This window comes from Saccostrea cucullata, unplaced genomic scaffold (assembly GCF_032062105.1).
Source record: "Saccostrea cucullata isolate Sc308-1 unplaced genomic scaffold, CSIRO_AGI_Scuc_v1 ctg122, whole genome shotgun sequence".
NCBI classification, from domain to species: domain Eukaryota; kingdom Metazoa; phylum Mollusca; class Bivalvia; order Ostreida; family Ostreidae; genus Saccostrea; species Saccostrea cuccullata.
Window position 1 is genome coordinate 245948 of NW_026932975.1, and position 21808 is coordinate 267755.

Below are 21808 nucleotides of genomic sequence, written 5' to 3' on the forward strand. Positions count from 1 at the left end.
CAGATCTACCCAACATCATTTCTCCTAAAAGCATTCATTCATTTTTTTCACTTCCATACAAGTGTCATTTTAGACCCTTTATTAGTATTTCTCAACTTATGGTATATTATTAGGTCTAGATATAGAAAATCAATTAAATGGAAGAGATTATTGTGAATATTTAAAGTCCCGTCACGGTTATTAATCGGACTTCTATTTCTTTGATAGTATTACCCACTGATATGAATCTAAACCGGATTTTTTAAAAATCTTATAATGAAATGAAAACGATGAAAGTATTTTAAAAATCAGATTTATTTTCTTAACCCACAGAAATGAACGACTTCATAAATCTACATGTGTGGCAAAAATACATGTTCTTCAGAAAAATTGCGATTACTGAGTATCTATACCAGATATTAAAATAAAATCTAAATTCAATTCAGATGCGATGTATATAAGAATATACAAGATACAAGAATTTAATAGGCTATCTATATCTCTAATTTTAATATCAGGAACTTTAAAATCAGTCTTTTGTTGTAATTTAATTTTCATTGTTTTCGTGTTGTAGGAGAGACATGCGATTTCAAGTCCTTCACAAAATATTTTCATGTCAGGCAACAGTTTCTTGAGTTTTCTTCAAATACCAAGCCAAAACAGGAAGAAACGATATTTTTTCATTCAAGGAAAGTAAGTCATTTAACAGTTTTTGATCAAGTCATTTGGTAAAAAGCAGGGAAACTAATTTTTCTGAATATATAATCTATTAATATAAGTATGTATTACATGTATAGGTAAACTTGTATTTATTATGCATCAATTACCTGTGCTGTATCTCGGAAATCATCAGCCATCTTAATAAAGCCCGAAATTTCAACTTCTTTTCCTTGTAACTCTTCAACAAATTCCTAAAAAATTACCATACAAGATTTTTTCAAACTTGTCAATTTTATAGGATATAAGAAAACCTTTGATATTCAATGATTTCTCTTGTTAAATATGAATGTTAACTTGATAAACACCAAAAAATCTTATTCTGACAAAATATAGTTGTCAATTGGAACATTATATTGATACCTTAAAATCATTATATTGGTTGTAAATGTTATCTTTGGAAGATTGAAGGTCACGTGACTTCTCTATTGCTTGGTCCAACCATTGGTCAATCTCTTGTAATGTCTTGTAGAACTGTTCTAAGTCCTCTGTCATTTTCTGGAAACGCTTACGTCTGCTTTCAGTTTCACCAAAAGCCTTGAAAGGAAACAAATTCAATCTACATTGTATTATTCTTAAATATATGTAAACTCACAAGAAGGGAATGTGAACTTTTCTTGGATTTCTTTAAAATATATTAATCTAGCTTTCCTTGGATTTACAATTTCAAGACTTCAAACATTCACGTAAATGTGCTTTTTTTTACATCGATTTCATAAAGAAATATGTTATTCTACACAAATCGTATTTTTCTAAACAAATGTGTATTATTTTTGCCTAAAACCGCGAAAAATATATCTTTTAAAATAAAAATATCAATTTATATTATAATCTGTATTCAAACCTATAAGAATATCTAAACAACATGCACAGAAAATTGTAGCGGGTCGACTTCTAATAGTTATCATTCTCTATTTTTTATCAGATGCATTTCAAACAAAATTTAAAATTCTAGGATGAAAAACTTTTTCGATAAAAGAAGTTAATTGAGTAAAACAGCTTTATAAAGTTTTTTTTCATGATGTCTAACCTTCTAAATTCAAATTAAGCATGCAAATATAAAAATACTTTATGAATTATGACAAATGATAGTTACAAGATTTGAAGTTCAACAAGTAGCATATACACATAATCTTTTGTTATCTTTTCAATATTTATTTACACTTAAAAAATTGCTTCTTTCGTTCATTAAAAAATAATTAAAAAAAAAATACAAATATTAAATGAAATTAAAATTTTGCACTTGTAATTTGTAATTTTTAACCACTCCAGATACGGTCAAATACCTACAGCATTGAACCTGATTTTGAGGTCAGACACGTTGAAACGAAGTTTTTGGATCTGCTGAGCGCCATCTTCCTTCCGGTCCGTCTGATTGTTATCGATGAGCTCTTCTGCCTGCTTGATGGACGAGGTCACACCAGCCTTTCGCCTCACCATATCTTCTTGCATAAACTGTATGTAGAACATAATTATTAATGATATTAAATAACATAAATCATAATTTCATCATTAATCATTCTAACAATGCAAAAAAATTAACTCTGATCATCACCTTCTTATCTTTTAAAGGTATACAAGTCGACAGTGGTTTAATTAAAACAATGAAGTTTTGTCTTCTAATACCCAAGTTCGACAGGAATATAATCCAATCGCTAAGTCATAAAGATGACAATCATCTAAAATACAACAGTACCCTATCTATGTCCAACATATTCCGTCCAGATCATCAAACAGGTGAATAAGGACAGTTTTCTGAACTTAAATCCCAATAAAAGATACTTAGATGAACTAGAGGACCAAACTTATTGTCATCTGATGAAAGAGCTACACAAAATAATCCAGAAAAAAGAAGCGAGATCAGAGGCAGTTACATAAGTGAGGATTGGTATGTATAATGGCTTCTCATAAGAGAATCACCCCCAAAAAGTGGCAAAGAACATTTTGTTTTGCTGATTAAGCCGCACTCTATTTAACCCCATGGTTTAAATGTTGGTATTCATTGTATTACGCATGCTTATTAGAAGATAGCTAAGTCCAGTCATAATATGTCTCAAATAAATATACGTAGGTACTGTTTTGATCCAGTGTGTACAATGTACATGTATCTTGAAATAAGCGATTGATACAAAATGCATTTCCCTCCGTGATCAATTGCTTTAAGCAAAGTTCTTGTTTTAATCATCGTAATTGATTGTTTGTAAAACCTGTACCACTTTGTCCGTTTCTATCATCAAAAGGAGTAAAGCCGTCACACTTGTATAGAGCTTAACGTTTCTACAATCAAAGCTGATGCAAAACATTTGAATGAAAAGTAAATTTGTGTCCATATACAGAAAATCTTCTTGCTTTCAAGCAACTCGTTATATTTTAACTTGTCACAAGGTAAAACCTATTACATTGTGCACTTTTCGGTTAATTTATCTCAAATTTTAATTAAAAATACTGTTTTTAAACACTTCAAAATTTTATCATATGATTTTTTTTTTGGATTTTGAAGATATTTCTTTATAAATCACTGATGAAGATAAATAAAGGTAATGTTCACTTACTTCTTTGTTGAACTTTAGAGAAACTAACACGGGCTCTTCCTCTTTGACACATTTATATCGCTCAGATACCCTATAGATCTTACGTTTTTTGACAAGTTTCATCATTCTCAAGAGATATCAGAAGATTTCATCATCTACCCTTTGTTGCGTTTATTATCAATAGCCCGTTCCAGATTTCCGTGTATTCAGAATTCACATGGTACTACGTGATGTATTTACAACGTGTAATTTCCCATGAGAATTGTAAATTGTTCACAAACGAATCCATATCATTTCTTATGGTCATAACCGGCCAGGTAAGTAACTCCTATGCATCCTTTCATTCTTCGATTTACTGTTTTCTAACTGTTTTAATAACTTTCCAAACTAAATATTAAAAACGCCTTGTAATGGTATTTTTCTTATACAAGAGGCACATACATGAAACAGAGAGGTCAAACAGAGCCAACATATGGGCGAGGGTGACAGCTTTAGACCCTCGAGGACAGGAATGACACCAACGCTAAAGGAATACACACTTATCAAGCACCTTATATAACATTACCTGTATCTTTTTACATTTATAATTTTAACATTTTTCTGATTTCTTTTTTTTCCTCTATCGTAGGTAAGGAAAATGTAAATTGCAGGAATGAGAAAAATGTAGAATACGGACAATAAACAGGCTGATCAAGCTTTCGATATTAATCATAAGACCGATCAACTATCAACGACTTTTGTGTTATACTACAAGGCCTATTTGTTTTGTTTTGACAAACTGTGTGTGAGACAAAATTCACTGGCCTACTAAAAATGTCATTCCATCTTATACCAAACGCAGAGCTAAAATGTTGATTCTAAAATAATTTTGATTCATTGTAAACTATCTTTCGCGCTCAACTAGCCTTTGCAATTTGAATTTTCAAAAAAAAAATGTTGTACTCCCTGATTGAATTGTATGATGAAAGGAATCGCAAAAAAGTTTACTTGCTTGAATCAAAGATGTTGCGAAAATTTACTTAGCTTTATATTCAAATTCTCACCTTTATTTCTTTTGATTGTTCTTGCAGTTTTTCCAATCGTTGATGTGGTTTCTTCTGTGATGCAAGTTTCTTTTCCGTTTCAGTCATCCAGTCCGAGTTTTCCTTCACTTCAACCAAAGCCTGTACAATTTCTTCATCAGCAGCGAGCACCACACACCCAGTCTCTGGGTCCAGCCTTACGTTGGAATTCATGGTGAGGAAGCCATTGGCCAATGCATCTCTGAGAGACATTTTATGGTCATTTGGTGCCACGAAAGTTGTAGACCTTGGGTTGACTTTGCTGGAATCTATTAAGTCTTTCAGGGTTACTGAGGTATCAACAAAGTCATCCGCAGATATTTTGCTATCAATAATGCCGTTAGCAATAGCTTCTGACAGAGACATAGCCCTTCCTGTTTTAGGATCTATCACCATTCCAGTTTTGGGATCCAACTGTCCAGATTTGATCAAACTTTCGAGAGAGAGAATGTTGTTATTCTCCTTGTCCACAACAAATACAGTTTCAGGATGTATAAGACCTCGATCTATAGCCTCCTGGATGGTGATTGGTCTGGATCGATCTCCAGGAATAAAGTGACCTTTATCTGGATTAATCTGGCCCTTCTGAATCATTTCATTCAGTGAGAGTTTATTCAAAGCATCAAGTAAGTTCTTAGCAGCTGAAGGTTCTATTTTGGAAGTTTGCATTGCTTCAGCTAAAGACATCACTTCACCTGAACGAAGGTCTTTTACTATACCATTCTGAAGATCCATAGATCCTGCCTTGATGGCTTCTTCCAAAGAACTGCTGCTATCGGAATATGGCGCAGACATTACAGGAATGCTTGTGTCCATCACTTTTTGAAGTCGTTCTAACGTCTTTGCATCCAAGGTCAGTTTTTCGGGATCAATATCACATAAAACTACTCCCATTTTGTCAGCCTGTTCCAAAGATATAGCCTGGGGAACCTTTTTGTTCTTGTATTTACCTGTAGATGGATCATATGAACCGTTTTCAATGGTTGTTGCAAGATTCATGAGTTTTTGTGAAGGTACATCATAGAAATACACAAGATTAGGATCAATTACTCTCTGATCGATTGCTGATTGGAGAGACATTGAATTTCCAGAGGCTGGGTCTAAGACAAGACCGGTTTCTGGATCGAACTTTCCTTCATTTGTCAAGTGTTTAACGCTACAATCTTTATAAATCCCCAAAATTTCTTGCAATAATAAAGGTTCGATGAAGTTCCTGGTAGCTGCTTGTTCTAAAGACAAGCATTCGCCATTTGGCAATTTGTATTCCCCTTTTGCAAAGTCAATCACACCCTTTTCATAAGCTTCCTGCAGTGAAATGCTTGAGAATTCGCTGGGATCTATAACAGTTTGTTCTTCTGGATTAAGTCTAGCACGCAGCTTATTGAACATAACAGAATTTGGCGTTTGTTTGTATCCATCAACGGTGTCTGCACCTTCAAGATCTCCAGGAATAAACCGCTGATTCTTCAGTTGTAACTGTTTGAGAATCATCACGTCTGATCCCCCATTTGCAGTCTCTCCTGGAGAAAGGTAATGCCCCCTAATCAAGCCTTGTCTGATAGCATCCTCAATTGCAATAGTTTCTCCTGTATGGGGATTTCTATACAATGAGTTACCAAGATCGATGACTCCGTCTGTCATAGCACGTTTAAGAGGTATTTCATCTCCTGTAGCAGGATCCACAACACCAGTGACCCTGAATCCAACATCTGCAAAATCAACAAATGTGAAGCACTCCTTCTTTTCAGCATCTTCAAGTACTGCAGGATCAACCACAAGGTACCCATTCTTTACAGCCTCTAAAAGATCACACTCTTCTCCTGTCACAATATTCCTGTATTTTCCTGATTTAGGATCCAGAATACCTAAAGAAACTGCTTCTTTTACTCCAATCCATTCCCCAGTTCGTGGATCTATTACCCCTGCAACGGGGAATATCTCAGTCTCTAAGGTGTTCCTCATTGGTGAAAATCCATCATCTTGTGAATGCCCATTAGGGAGATTCTCCCTTGTATCCACTGTAATAAGTCCCTTATGAATGGCTTCTGGGATGGACATAGATTTACCAGTGGTTGGGTCAGTGTACGTTCCGTGAGCCTGATTCAGAATTCCCTGAGCCATGGCTTGGAACACTGTCAACCGCTGTTTGGATCTTGGATCCAACACGCCAGTGATTGTGAAGCCTTGTACTTCTTCTGAGCATTCTGGTAGATCACTGCTAACATCACTTGGTAGTGCTGATGACATAACTTTTTTCAATTGTCTTTTTCGGCGTGGTGGAGGCTTTGGTCTTTTACCTTTCTGCCTTTCATGAATGATCATTTCTGCTTTAACACTTGTGAGTACAGTGTCACGGGATGTGGTGTCAACTTCCACCATTGGCAAAGTTCTAAAGAGAATGAAAAAATATTTTCACAATCTTGCAGGACAGGATTGTAGAATTTTTATAAAAAAGATGAAAATGGAGAAAAACAGCATAGTATATACCTTTCGAAATATGCTTTTGAGGAATAAATACGTTGACCAGCTCCTTTCAGTAGTAGTTTTTCTTGTTCTCTGGATTCTGAGAGTCCTTGTTTATACGTCTTTGCATATGTCAAAAACTCCTAATAAACAAAACATATAAAAATCTTATATGTTTAAATGTGTACAATACTAGTAAACAAAGTAAGACTGGATACTAACCTTATAGTGAACCAGTACCCTGGCATTTGCCTGCCATTTTTGTGTAGTCCCATTGGTGTAATCTTTATCACCTTTGAAGAAATAATGTATGTTTCAATGACATGTCTTTTTCGCAAATGCTTAATATGATAATTTACATGCATGTGAAATTACGCACCTGATTTGATTTGACTGATGATCTTTCTGAAGTTTGTAACGTTTGCCATCATAACTTTGAAGTCTGGATCTTCAATAGACAATGGTCGGAGAAGTTGCACGGCTTCGTTCATTAACCTCATCAACTCCGCCTTCTGTCCGGAAGATATTCGCGAAAGCTGCAGGAAAATTGTAAAATTTACATTTATTAACTAGCTAATTCATCTCAGTACATTAAATCGTCGCGATTTTAAAATGTATTCCAGTAGCAAGGTAGTGTTTAGACCTCTTTTTCCTGTGTGTCTTTGATGTTGTTAGAGATGAATTGGATGAGCTGCGTTCGAAGACGTCTGAGGGTGGTGTCCCAGTGAATCACAAGCTGTTCCTTGATTCTGAAGGTGAAATACAAAATCAAAGTCATGATATACAGATATAACAATAAGCATCTCTTATCTTCTTTCAAAAAATTAAAACTGTTGCCTTTCTAAAGCTGTTATTGTGGGCTTGAACGCAAATTTTACGAAATTACTTTAAAACAAAATTAATAATTAAATAAATACAACGTAAACGCTACAAAAGGTATATTAGGCTAATTGTATTAATCTGAATCACATTTTCGTCTACATGCAGTACCAAAAATCAATATTACAAGTCATTGGATAGCTTATTGATTATGTCACGTCTCACAAAAATGCAAACGTCATAAATAAATTTATATGATGTATTGATTTAAATTAAATGTTTCAATATATTTCCTTTTGGGTTTGGCATTTAAAACAATAACATTTTAGGCTTTCCTTGATTTATTTTTTCTGAAAATTACTAAATACCTTTGAACTTGCTGGACAGCTTTTTTATCGGGAGGGGGTATCACTAGAATGGCTCCTGGTACTTCTGATTCTGAACCGTTTTTACAGCGAATCTACAACAGATTAAATGCAGATCAGAAATCTGAATACTTCTCAACATGCGTATTAAATGACCAAAGTGAAATGAAACATAGAGAAATTCTGTCATTCATACACACCTGCCACTTGTCCTGGTCGGATGTGTCCAAAATCAACACTTCCTCTCCAATTTCCAACTTGACCTTAAAGGATTCGGAAGAAGGGCTTGATTAGTTTGTGATACAGAGTAGAATAACAATGAAAGACTCCATTAAAGGCTCTGAATTGTTACATAGGATACGTGTTTACCTCTTCATGGCAGTAGAAGACAAGAGATTTGGCTTTCAGTGGATAAGAACAGGATTCTCTTCTGAGGTGGATGGGATAAATTTCACCGGCTTGGTTACTTAATTTGTCAATACGACATTGGAAGTCTAGCAGTTTGTTTGTGATGCTCTACATAAAAAAAATCTCACATATATTTTATTTTGTGCAAGGAATGGATTACTTTTGAGAAGAATGGATCGTATGTTGAAAATTTACCCTCATATGTTTTCCCATGACTTCTGCATCCTGGGTTTCTACGCGCGTGCGCATGGAATCGCTATTCATTAAATTTAAAAAGAGGCTCAAGTCTTCATCCAGAAACTGTACATCATGGAAGAACTGAAATGGAAGGTAACAACTTTGTTTATCAATGTTCCATCTAATAATGATTTATCAAACGAACTAGCACAAGTTTTTGGGAGTTACATGTACCTGGTGATAATCACCGGCGTTGGTCATGTGAATCTGAAGACACTTTGTAACCTGGGACATCCAGTTCCAAGTTCCTCTTAAAGCATAGGTACAATCCTGAAAATGAACACGGTAATTTGAAAACATCATATAGAGATAAAGTCACGAATAGGTTTGTATCAGTTTTATTTATAACGTTCTTTTACCCTGTGTATTCTGGCGGAAGCCTCCACCGTGTCTTCTCTGTACATGCTTTCGAAAACTTTCCTTCTTTCTGTGAGGTAAAGCGCTCGATCCTCGAACTCAGTCTGAACATTCTGAATATGAACCAACATAAACGTCTATACTCTTTTTAGAAAATGTCATTTAATAAATTATTGGGAAATATTTTTTTAATCTAAAATAATAAAATTATCCACCCCTTTTTGCGTAAAAAAGGGTAATTGGAATTTCCAACATGCGTTATTATTTATTGTTTTACAGACATGAATTACGCAGCACAGTTAAGGTTACAAATGGAAATATCGGCGATTTTTTAAGATAAAAATACATACATTATTAGGATGGGCGAATCTTTTTAGGAATTCACTGATATAAAAAAAAATGTAATGTGGTTTAAATCTACATGTTGAGGACATTTAGATTTTTTATTTAGACTTGTCATGTGATGTCGACGTCACATGACTTTGGCAATTATACTTGTAGTTTAGAGGTCATCTATAAATTTCAATATTGCAAGGGCATAACCAGTTTAAAAATCTTAGTTTATTTTATAATCCTTTTCGACACTATATATAGTTTGTAAAAAGTGCTGCGAACCTATATAGCTTCCCTTTTTTGATTGGTAAAATTTAATTTGTTGGACGGCAGGTTAAATATTTTGCTGGTCAACTACATTAAATATGGCTAAAATTAATTTATTTGCAATATTTCAAGAGGTTCGCAGGACTTTTCAAATATCTTAATGCTTCTTGAGTTTATGTGTAAAATTTTGACAAGATACATTGAGGGTATGCCCTTGCAATAAATCGATTTATTAGGGCCCTTCCATTACTTTTTCAATGAATCTGCATACAAACACACGTAAGTATCGTTTGTCTGGAAAATGTACGAAGTTTATAAATAAAATACTAAAATAGACATCGCATCCAAGTTAACTGCTTTTTATTTTACTGCAAATAATATTTTATTTGAGAACAAAAGACATTTTTCATTGTACAAAATGTGACTTGATCAGCCTCTCATTGTGTAAAAACTGCGTCATTTTTGCGAGATGACGTCACATTGACAAGTGCATTGCGATCGATGCATCGTTTATATACTATTGTGTGGGATTTAACAAACGACAAAACTGCATGTAATAGTAAGTTTGTATGTAGTATACAGCTATCCAGCTGATTGAAATAGCAAATAATTTCATTTTGTGGTATTTTGAAGACCTTATATTATACGTGACGTCATAGTAAACATTTCCCGTACAAATTAGGCCCCGCCTCCTTACTGTAACCTTAACTGTGCTGCGTAATAGAATTGAACTGGCATTAAGAAAGACATAGAATAGGTATGTGATTCCCTTCTAAATTTAAACATGCATTAACATTTCCCACAAATTGTCACGGTCACAGACCGTGGTGAAGATCCTTCAGAACTTTGGTACCGGAATAATTGTGTTGATTTACCTGAAGTAAATTTTCCACCTCCCCGACATATAAAAGAGTCTCCAAGCAACGTTTCTTCTGTAGTGCAAGATCCTGCAACATTTGATATTTATGCCATTTTATTGCGTGTGTTGTTTTCTTTTTAGTGAAATATAATCAAGCATCATTAACAATTTTAATGAATTTTAATAAAATATTCCCATCGTTATGAATTTCAAGCCATATGGTTATTTGTAAAGTAACAATCGTTGATTTCTTTAAATATAATCTCTTTAAAAGTTTATTGTGCATTCATTTCCCTAGCGAAGACTTAAAAAGTCATACAGACTTTTATCACTGCGTTCTTGCACCCCGCTGGCAATCGATGTGTATTGATGTGAGAAAAAAAAAGATGTCCTGTTTGTTGGTTTTTGTGGTGATAAAAAGACATTTAACTCGGAGATCAGGTATGATAGGAGCGCTTTGAACTCTAGGGGCGCTAGATTTACCTACATATAAATCTCTTTGAATTCCTTCAAACATCCCAAAAATGTGGCTTGGTTTTTTTCGTGTGGTTTGTCCTCAGCTTTAGAGCAAACAAGGGAATAAATTATAGGTCGTGCATACGTACCTCCAGCAGTTCATATTCAGCATCTAACGCCTCGGTTTCCTTGTCTTGTCCCTAAACAATAAGTAAGGCTATGTTATCATGCATATTTAAAAATAATTAATTTTTTTCATTATTTTAAGTTATGGAGAATGTGACAATTCTTAATAAAGAGATTTTTTTAATCCCCCTTCCATAAAATCCACGGAAAAAATGATCCTCTTAAATTTCTGTACAGTAGCAGCTGGGCTATAATGCATGGACATTTATCATATGTATGACATTATAAAAAGTTACATGAAATGATTCAGAGACCACATAAGGTATGCATTGTTTGTAACAACATTGCAGTTTTTGTATTTTAAAAAAGTAAGAGGCCGCTAGAATGACAAACAGAAGAAAAACGGCGATAAAAGTCCTAAATGCATCGTAAGAGGGAAGTAGTCCCGCCAGTTGTTTGTTGTATTTACTTCCCAGTCATACAGGTGTTTGCAAAGTTCAAATAAGGCCATCAAAAACCTAGAAAAAGGGTTGTCGAATGTTTGTTGCTGATAAAGCAATATTTTTTAAATGTGTTACGTAGATTTTATGACCAAATATGGTAATGCATGTATCCATATTTAATACGAGGACCTCTTGTAAACCGACAAGTTGTTTTCGTTTTCATAAACAAGATCATTATCAAGACTGCGTGGTTTTATGAATGATTTTTCTCCGATTCCTATTAAATCTCTGACATAACGATTAGGAAGCTACGCATTTGTTGATTTTTTAACATAAAGGTTCATATCCATCAAATTCATTGTCTCAGCCAAAAAGAAAAGAACCTGCTCCTATACACTTTTACAGAGTTAGACTTACCCTAAAACGAAGTCTTTTAGCCATGACAAGATCCGTGCATTAGCTAGAACTACACACACGAACTGTCACATAAATTCTTAATGAAAGTTCGTTTTTAAAATGTCGATTGGTAGATTTACAATGACTTGGAACTCTACCAGACCTACCAACACAAATATTGAAGTTTGGTCCATAAATTGATTTGGGTTAAAGAACATGAAAAAGCTATCGAGCCACGGTGTTCGAGTTGATTTGGTTGGAATAAGTTTATTCAAGATCAGTATTGGGTTATAAATGTTAGATCTCTGTACTTATTCCAAATCAAAACAAATGATCGAGAGAATATACGACACGAGATTTGTTGGATGGCTGAAGCACCTCGTTGAACTTGGTGTAATTATTAAATCATTCTGAGAAGAGGAGTAACTATAGCCAAACTGTAAGTCTTTAAAAATTAAATACTACCACATATGAGCTATATTGTTTTTTATATAAAAGAATTATTCCATGGAATACAGTTTGTGATAAGTACTACAACTTAGATGCACGTTTGCGTTTCATTTCAGTCTTCGTTGTGAATTGTTCTTCGAGTGTATTTTTATTAGTGCGATCATCTGTTTTGGTGTTACCTTTGAACGTTTTGCCTCCTCTACTTTCCTTTTCAGACCTTTGATCTCACTGGCACTTTCCTTAGTTCTGTCTAGCGCCTGTTGGACCCCAATGTAGTTACTGCTAAAAGGGGCATCTTGGAGATGTTTCTAAAATTTAGAACAGAAGCAGGTCAGAGTTTGATAATTACTGCGCTGTATAATTGTCAAATCACACGTAACTCATAAACTTCCTGACTATTTAGAAACGTTGAAATGACAATAAATAGCATAGTAATGAAGTTTCTTCAAAATTTAATTTACGTTTTTTTCAGTTCTGACATAACTAACATACACTTTCCCAACTATGGATTAAGCAAAAACACACTCTACCATCTGCCTCTAATAATTTATTACTCTATCGTTCTACACACATCAATTTTGTCTTCGTTTACTAATGAGGTAAAATATTTAATATTATGGTTCAGAACTCATTAAAATAGTCGGCCACTCGTGCAATATCTTGCCTAGCAAACCAAACACTCGTGAGAACTGCCCACGCTATAAATAGAAGTGGGGGACTGCTGGTGAAGCTCTCCAAACACTACTCACCTTGTCCAAGAGTCGAACCCCAATCTACAGGCGGAAATTAACAAGCAATTTATTTAATTACAACGTCTGTGTGTTTCATTGTTGAAAATACACTCTGCCTCTAATGCACATTACAAATAATTATATTTTTATTGGAAAGAAAATCAATGTGAGCATTGTGTTTATATATCGGTTAGATTTTCAATATTTGAGTAGATCTATTGAAAAGTTACGTAACAGGCTAAATGGCATTAATACAAGTTAAATATTTATTTACTCCTTTTATTTTATAGGATACGTAGCAAAATGAACACTGAGGAGAATCAGAAGGATTTTGTTTTATAAAATAGTCGGTGACAGTCAATACCTTTGAAAATATTTAACCAGTTGAAATGATAATAAATTAAATGGTTTGTTCTCTATGTATCAATCAAGGTTCGAGAGTATAATAGAATGGGTGTACTCAGAGCAGAGAGTCGTTTTAGTGTGTATTGTATGTTTTGCTTTTTCTTCATAGGTCCATCCTCAACTCGTAAGATTTTACTATGGTTTCCTGATAGTACAAATATTTATACTCATTTTTCTCTACTAACTCAGAACATTACACATACTTTCCAAGCAAAATTATTTTGATTGATTGTGTGTTTATGAATACAGATCATTGATACTTTAAATTTTGATACCAGTTGATGTGTTTTCTCCTCAAGAACTAATATTAATGATAAACTTGTTCCCATTATGTTAAAGTAGGAAACAGCAAGTCAACATTTTGTCACACGAGACCATTGTGTCAATATTGTTGATGGAAAATGTCAACATATCTTTCAAATTTAGGGGGTCCTTCTTACACTTTCCAAATTTAATCCCCAATACGCCATTACACCTTAGTTTACCTGCCAAATACCGACCCATTTATCGATCACAAAGACCTAAATAGGAAACAGAGTCTTCGATGGAACAGTTTACAAAGTTTGGCGGTTTTAACCATATTTTGTTGTTACAAACATATCTTATATATTAGACTTTTGAGTGGCTTGACATGACGAAAACCGACAATCATGTTGTCCCACGAGGACCCCCCTCTGAAAGGATGATTGATTTTCTTTTTAAAAAGAAAATAGGGATCGTTTCAATATCCAATGTAGTAACCTTAATCATATCAATGAATAAGATTCCTTTTTATATATAATTTTTTACGCCTGGATTATTCAATATTAAAAAATATGGATCTTAATATCACCGGAGAGAACTCCATGTCATGCCTGTATCAAGACAGGTAAGATATTAATAGACCCGGCAATTTAAATGGATATGTTTTTGCACCTGGTTGTACACACCTGTAGGCTAAATTGTCGTTTTTCATTTGACCATCTTACCTGTTTTTCTTTGAGGACCTCCAGGAGCTTCTTGGTACCTCCCGGATCCCGGCGGGACGCCATGACTGGGAAAATCTGTTCCGAAAAAAAGAAATAATGCTAAATTCACAACACAGTCATCTTAGAATGACAAGAAATGTAAACAGGTTAATTTACACGCATGCGCGATAGATCAAAGGAATATTACCTGCTTCCGTATCACAAATTACTTGTAATATGTCCTGTAACACCAGTAGTTTCATGATAATTAATATCACAAATTAATTTTTATTTAATTTTCTTTATATATTGTTGACTACTTTTCTGAGTATATTGTATAAATGATGGCACTGGTGAAAATTGTGCATCAACACTGTAAATTAAATTGTAAGAAATATTTCTGGAGTAATAATTTGATGCTATATTTAGATAAAAGCTTCCGTGTACATGATGAGACAATATTGGGAGTTGTCATTTCTATGTTTATCATCTTCTCTGATAACTACAAGGCGGATCCAGCGGCCTGGTGACAAGCATACGTAAGCGGTCAGTGATAAGGACTTACAGGTAGGTCAAAGATGTCAGGGTCACGTGTCTGTATCAGACTTATGTCAACGAACTTTACACTCACTTAATTTAAATTAAGAAATGTGGACTTGCATACTTTATTACCTAACAAGTATGCTAAAATTGACTTGAATGGAGGTATTGAATATTTAGATGATTAGATTAACAATAGCTTGTATGTTTTTGTCTCTAGATTGTGTTTTTCTGAAGCATTTTTTCTTTGCTTTAAATTATACTGGAAAATGGTCACGGTTCTAACTTTGTGAAATGTCAACTAAGGATGAATAAACTACCTTCTATCAAGTATCTTAAGTTGTGTTTGTTTTCTAAACAAATGAGGAATAATAACAAGCGATGATATACCCATATTGTACAAAAACTTATTCAGAGGTGAACAAAAACAACATGAATAGGACACCCTAAATTGACAAGTTGCCGCAACTGTGTAAATTCTTTGGCATAATGAACATTCACACTTGGGGCAGTTGATGTTAAGATTTATAAAACCCTGTGTCCTTTTCACTTATAAAAGCTTTTGTCAGCAATGTTCTTGGCTTCGTGGACTGCTTCTTTCGTGGCTAAAATTTGATACAAACTAGGACCGTGATATTAACGAAAGAATAAAAAGGGAAAAATTATGATCCTACAAATATGTAATAAAACCCGTAAACATATATAACAAACAATATCACAGGTATTCCTTGACAGTATAAAAAAACAACAGCGGTTTCATCTGGTCGACCTCCGGGCAATATATGGAAATTTTATTGTCTCATTATGTCGTCTTTTTTTCATAAAGATCTTGTGAAATAAATATAGGGAGATAGAGCCCACTCTCGACACGGTCAATTGATACCCTCGTATCTTCATTATTTAGGACCCTCCAGCAAAAATGAAAACGTTCTCTAAAAGATAATCTTTTAAACGATACTTTTTTTTACAGAATAATTGCGTTTTTGTATTCTTGGTGAAACTAATGTGAATATAATATATCACCCATGAAAATACAACTTCCGGTGTTTGTTAAATGATATTTAATGGATTAAATGGCACTATCATAATATATAGAACCTCTGCATCCATACTTCTGTATGTCACATTTTCTCACTTGTACATTATTTTTTTTCAAATTAAAAGTACGCAAAGCATGTCCTCTTATATTTCACATACATTTATGTAAATGATAATGTAGAAGGAAGAACATCTCAAGCAATTGCTGTTTGTAAGGAAAGTAAAAAGATTGTCTTTCAATTTGGACTAGTGACTAAACATGTATGCAACTCGTTCAAGATATATACTGGTATTTCCACAACACTCAACAGACACGTATATGTCTGACACTTATAGGAAATGCAAGGAACCAAATGCCATTGTGGTTTGCAATTCCAAAATACAAGGCGTCCCGGTGTCTTGCAATGGGTGACATTGAATAGGTGTTAATATAATGGTCAAAGGGGGAAAGAAATAAAAATAGATTATATTTGTTGTACTTATGAACAGACAGCTTGCAATTGCTGTAGATTGGATGGACAACCAGTCCTCTGAAATCGAAGCCAGTCTCATGTTACAAAGTAAGTACTAGAGAGTACTTTCAGAATAGAACACCCCATTTGTTACATTCTCTTTCCTAAACTGTCTTCACTTGAGATTCATTATTTATATTCATGAAGAATAAACATTACAAAGTATACAACAAGACTTAACTAACGTGAAAATAGAAGCATCTAACCTATTCTCGAACCTGAATCTGAGCACGGTTGTATAAATGGTGATAATATATATATTCACATGTACCCTATAATATAATGGTGGTCAGGCTTGACTTTTGACATGAATCTGTTTTTAGTATATTTGCAACTCGACATTTACCAAACAAAATGTCTAAGTTGAGCGTTACATACTATTGCTGGTTCGCAGAATGTGAAGGTAGAGAGAAGTGATCGATCTTGAAAAAAATCCATGAACAAAACAAATATGTGAAGAGGGCAAAGACTACGGAGCCTTGGAAATTCCAGAGGTGGGTCAGGTACCAAGGAGAAGAAAGCATCCCCTGTTGACCGGTATCACCTTTTAAGCCTTGTATATTGATCGGGAAAACAGAACTTCCCGTAGTCAAATTCAGTAGAAAAACAAAGGCCTGACAATTGGTATAAAAGAAGTCACCAAAAATACGACCCATTAATCGTTTATAAATACATGCATCTGCTAAAAAGGTCATTATACTCGTATAACGATCAAAGAATGTCGACTTTAAAAACGAGGTTGTTGAGATGCCTGTAACATCAACTTATCGGTGAGTAGCATGCCTTGATGTGGTGCAGATGTATTGAAATGTTTGGCTCATGAGAAACTTCAAGAATGATTAAGGAAAAAACTGCAATGTTGAAACACATGTTTATAATCCATGCTCTGTATGTTACCTGTTTATAGTTTTGCACGGAATGCATCAGAGATCTTAAGGTTAAATATTATTTAAATGGAAGAGAAGTATTAATCTTTTCTCAAAGTTGAAGTCTACCAGAATGATTTAATCATATTTTTGATTTTTGTCATTCATGCAAAGGCCTAGAGGGAAGGGCATCGACTTCGTCTGTTGAACATGTGTATTAGTCAACGATAAATAACCTTTTAATACACTGTTTGTATAGAAAATGGCGGGGAAATAGATGTCCAAACATTTATGATTAAATCTTGACCAAAATTTGCTTTGAGAAGTATTACATTGATATAAGGAGTTTGCTGGTTTGCTGGAAAGGGTTTTTAGGGCGGATTATGTTCCGTATAATACCCACATACCAATCTAATAGATAAATGTTTTTTAACACTGTTTCGTCTTTTCAATGACAGTTTATCAAAAATTCAAATCGTTTTATGAATGGTTTTAGATTTATATATTGCACGCATGATTACTTTATCAAAAGACAGGGGTAATGCGGTTAGAAAAACTGGGCATTCAATTTTGCAAACTGGTTTTGATGGCTTCTGATATTGAGTGTAGAGAAAACATTTGCATGTAATGAAAAGTTTGGAGAGAAAAAAAAACGTTAACCAACATGGCTAAAGAAGACCACCAGCAGACCATCATTTTCAACCAAAAAGAACAATTTCTATTGCAGCCCGCTGGTTAAACTGACCATAAAAGCACCAAGTACTGTAAAAATGAAGTCAACTCCCAAATTAGTAATACTGTACAGGGGTTTGTTTTTCGTGTTGTGATCCGTCATAATTCATGTATAGATCGATTTCATGTGATCAGACAACAATAATCATCAAATGTCTACAAGAATCAATCACTTGTACTAGGGTCGTCATGTAAGGGTGTCACTTGTATCAAACATTCCACAGGACACGAGAACCGAAGCCAAAATGTCTCGCACCTGCACAGTCTTGATAAGGCGAGGCATTATTTGGATGGACAAACATTTTACAGACTGCAATCAAGATACAGTCCTGGATAATAACAACTGAAGTATGTTGATAGGGAACTTTTGTGTCCTTCCTGACATTGCCAGCCTCTGTACAATTTTGATCATTGCTACCTGACACACAGAGACAGAACTATGAATCATCTTAAACATCAGCATTGTCATCCGTGAAATGTTTTATTTTCTATGTATTTTTAAAAAGCTTCCATAAATAGTCTGGCATGCAAAGTAATTAATGACATTTTTACACCTAATATGCCTACAGTACAGAAGTAATAGTTGGAACAACTGCAGATCACTGGGATGAATATTGGTAGATTCAATAGTATGGTATTGTCAACTTTTACAATGTTGACAATAAACACATGTAGAACCAGTATTGGAAATGACGATAAATAAGTACAAAATAAAGATTGAATTACCTGTGTTTAATGAGTTTCTCAATCCAGAGGGGTCATATCATTCCAGCGGGTCATGAACAACTTAATTAGAAGGAACTACAGAATGCGTGAACTTTCACGCTACACTTTATGTATATACATATGTATATACCTGAGCTCGGTATATTGGTAAGTATAAGTCCTCCTTATAGAATACCTGGACAAAAAGCCTATTAAATCCGTACTTGATCTAATCCTTCCTGCAATATTTCGTTATTCGCCTCTTTTCATCTGGCTCTATAAGCAACGATAGTCGACACAATTGAACGTTTGGTTTAGGTTTCTTTATCACCATCCAAGACATTTATCACCCTAAATGATTGCTTAATAAACGATGGAATTCTTAGGTCTTTTCATTGGCTTCAAAATAAAGAATGTCCTTATTTCCAGTGACTTATTTGCACAGCATCGAATTCCAAAAACGACCTAGTTTAAAGAACTGCAACAGAACAGTTTTGTCAAAAAAATGTATAGGAATAGTTTTGTTTACAAATGTATCTGGTTTCATATAAGGGTGTACACTATCTTGTTCCTCGGCAGGCCGCGGTATGGAAATGGGCATCAAATATTTTTTGTGTTTTATGATTTAATTCGACATGCTGCGTATAGAAACTATTGTTCTTAGTGTTGGTTCCAGCACGGGGACTTTTTGATCATCGATACGAGATAGCTGATTCAATTAGAGCTCTATCTGTCGGGGGAGTTCATCAGGTAATTAATTAATGGACAAAGTTGTATGTGTTTTTTAATCTAGTGGGTACGTCATCCATAGACACAGAAATTCAGCCTTCAAGAGCATTCATCAGGCAATGATCAAATATATTCACTCTTTGTGCTTGTCAAGTTAAGTTCACCGATAGAATTTTATGCAAAAGATGTTACTGTTGAAAACTTTCAAACAACTGGAAAGCATAAAATCGGAATAATCAAAAGTGTTGTGTTACATAAAGTTGGATTTTTTGAAAGTCATCGTGGTAATGAAAGCAAACAAGATCTGAAAGTGAAATAAAAAAAAACCATGTGGGGAAAAACTGGTACTACCTGTCGCTAAATATAGAATGCCTATTAAAATTGGACAGAAATATTGCTATTCAATTTCTCCCAAAAGGAAATAAAGAAAGATCAAAGCTGCAATATTTCAGATTTTCGGAGGAAAACAGAGTACCCCACTGGTTCTATCATTTGTTGCTCAGTTGGGGGTTCGTGTTTGACTATTTTTGATCAATAGCAAAAGGGGTATAATTTGTAGTCCACAATGTTACTCAGTTCCTTTATAAAATGGTTTGTAAATGAAGAGAATGAATAGCTTGATCACCGTACCGAAAGCAATTAAAAAGATCGAGCAAATGGGTCTCAATTAAAAGTGTAATACATGAAGGGGCCATTTTGAAATTCAATTATCATTTACCATTCAGTCAGACTTGCCAGAGTTCAGTCTAACATTTCTGTATTTGAAAGAAAAAATTCGAAATAATTTCCATGCAATGGTTTAAGATTTACTGAAACTGTCATCTATAGCATGGAAAAAATAAAACTGGTTATAAAAAATTGTCATTCCAAGCATATCTGTGCCAACACATCAATGAAATTTATAAATATTTATGCAGCACTGACACACATTACAATAAATTAAATATTAATGCCAGTCATTCATTTTGAAACAGTGGAATGTCCCTAACCAGACAAATCAGAAAGCCAAAACAACCATTAATTGTTTGACCATGTAATAAAAACAAGAGTGCATGCAAGTATTTCCCTAAAAGGTTATTCAAAATTCTAATTATCGTTGTAAATAACATTCTGACAAAAAAGTAAGAGCTAATATCATGTTTTTTAGTTATCATGTTGTAAATTTTGCATTTACCTAAATCTAGTAAATACAAAATTTACACCATGATAATAAATTAATAATCTTATAAAAATGAAGATAATCAGCCCGTCAGGTGGACATCCCTCAAGTGTAATCTGCTGTCGGAATCAGTTAGGCCATTATAAGGTCCAGCCCAACGACCGAGCCATGAGAAAGCTTGGCCCCAACCCACGACTTCATTAAAGTCCCATTTTAAGTTAAGATACTAATCCTATAATCGTCGTGTTTAGTTTTTAGGTTGTATGAGGTCAGACAAACGTATCTTTTGTAAAAAGCAAGCTTTGGTGATAAACTATAGAAAAATGTTTAGTTTTCTGGCTTTGGTACCTGAGGCCATGCTGAGTTATGTATGCGTTTGTGTCGCAGGGTGTAAGCCTGTAGTAATGAAATAACAAGGTGCTGGGTCTACACGGAGTGGTCCGTGCAGGTGACAACACAAAATGACTAACGACAACCTGCTGACTTTACAGATAACCAGTCTTCTAATTCATGTGTCAGTGCCAAGTATTTTTTACACTCCATGCACTAGACATTTACTGAAATTTCCCCCAAGAAGGTGGACGCGGTAAGAAAAAAATTAATGGAGATGATCCTCCGTTGCATTTGTGCAAGTGAAGAAGAAAACTTTGGTTTATCTCTCGTTGTATAAATATACCGGCCCTAGTAAACAAACAGTAGACCATACTCGTAAGTTCAGGATTGTTAATAAAACCATAACAGCTTATCTTAAACAAAGATGATTTTCTACAAGGCCATTCTCATGTATACAACCCCACCAATATTAAACCCATAAACTTTCTAAAAGGTACTTGTGTTCCCTTCTTATTCTATAGAAAATATTAAACTTTATTTTTTTGCTGTTAATTTTTTGAGATAGAAGTACATTAAATGCCTACCTTTAAACCCAGTAATTAATTCCAGCACAGTACAAATATAATGACACTGAATTAAATCCTTATACCGAAATGAGTCGATGTGTCACTTGGCTGGACATTACATTTACCTGTTGATTAAGCGCCCCCAGGAATCTCAAGCGTGACGCTCTCACTACCTGAAAGCCGGGGAACGTCTCAAAACCTGAACTGAAGCAACTTACACATCCTTTTTACAGACTACATTTTTCATGAAAATAATTTGTTGAAATTTGTAGGTTTCT

The 21808-nt window shown here is 34.3% G+C and overlaps 1 protein-coding gene across 6 annotated transcripts in view; it reads right to left on the minus strand.

Annotated features, from left to right (window-relative positions):
* LOC134236700 (dystonin-like) overlaps positions 1-21673 on the minus strand; it is a 44208-nt gene extending 22535 nt beyond the window's left edge. For 3 of the 6 annotated variants that reach the window (XM_062718877.1, XM_062718879.1, XM_062718873.1), the window contains exons 1-18: positions 14372-14546; positions 12447-12575; positions 11002-11052; positions 10413-10484; positions 8940-9050; positions 8755-8850; positions 8539-8661; positions 8305-8451; positions 8136-8198; positions 7939-8030; positions 7395-7500; positions 7131-7287; positions 6974-7044; positions 6776-6894; positions 4271-6677; positions 1987-2151; positions 1060-1233; positions 807-890 (exon numbers count right to left, since the gene is read on the minus strand). In XM_062718877.1, coding sequence (XP_062574861.1) covers positions 807-890; positions 1060-1233; positions 1987-2151; positions 4271-6677; positions 6776-6894; positions 6974-7044; positions 7131-7287; positions 7395-7500; positions 7939-8030; positions 8136-8198; positions 8305-8451; positions 8539-8661; positions 8755-8850; positions 8940-9050; positions 10413-10484; positions 11002-11052; positions 12447-12575; positions 14372-14434 — 4230 coding nt within the window. In that variant the 5' untranslated portion in view covers positions 14435-14546. Of the gene's footprint in view, positions 1-806; positions 891-1059; positions 1234-1986; positions 2152-4270; positions 6678-6775; positions 6895-6973; positions 7045-7130; positions 7288-7394; positions 7501-7938; positions 8031-8135; positions 8199-8304; positions 8452-8538; positions 8662-8754; positions 8851-8939; positions 9051-10412; positions 10485-11001; positions 11053-12446; positions 12576-14371; positions 14548-18764; positions 18908-21548 lie in introns of those variants that run through there. The other 3 variants (XM_062718874.1, XM_062718875.1, XM_062718878.1) reach the window with 3 other exon arrangements.
* Between the last annotated feature and the right edge of the window lie 135 nt (positions 21674-21808).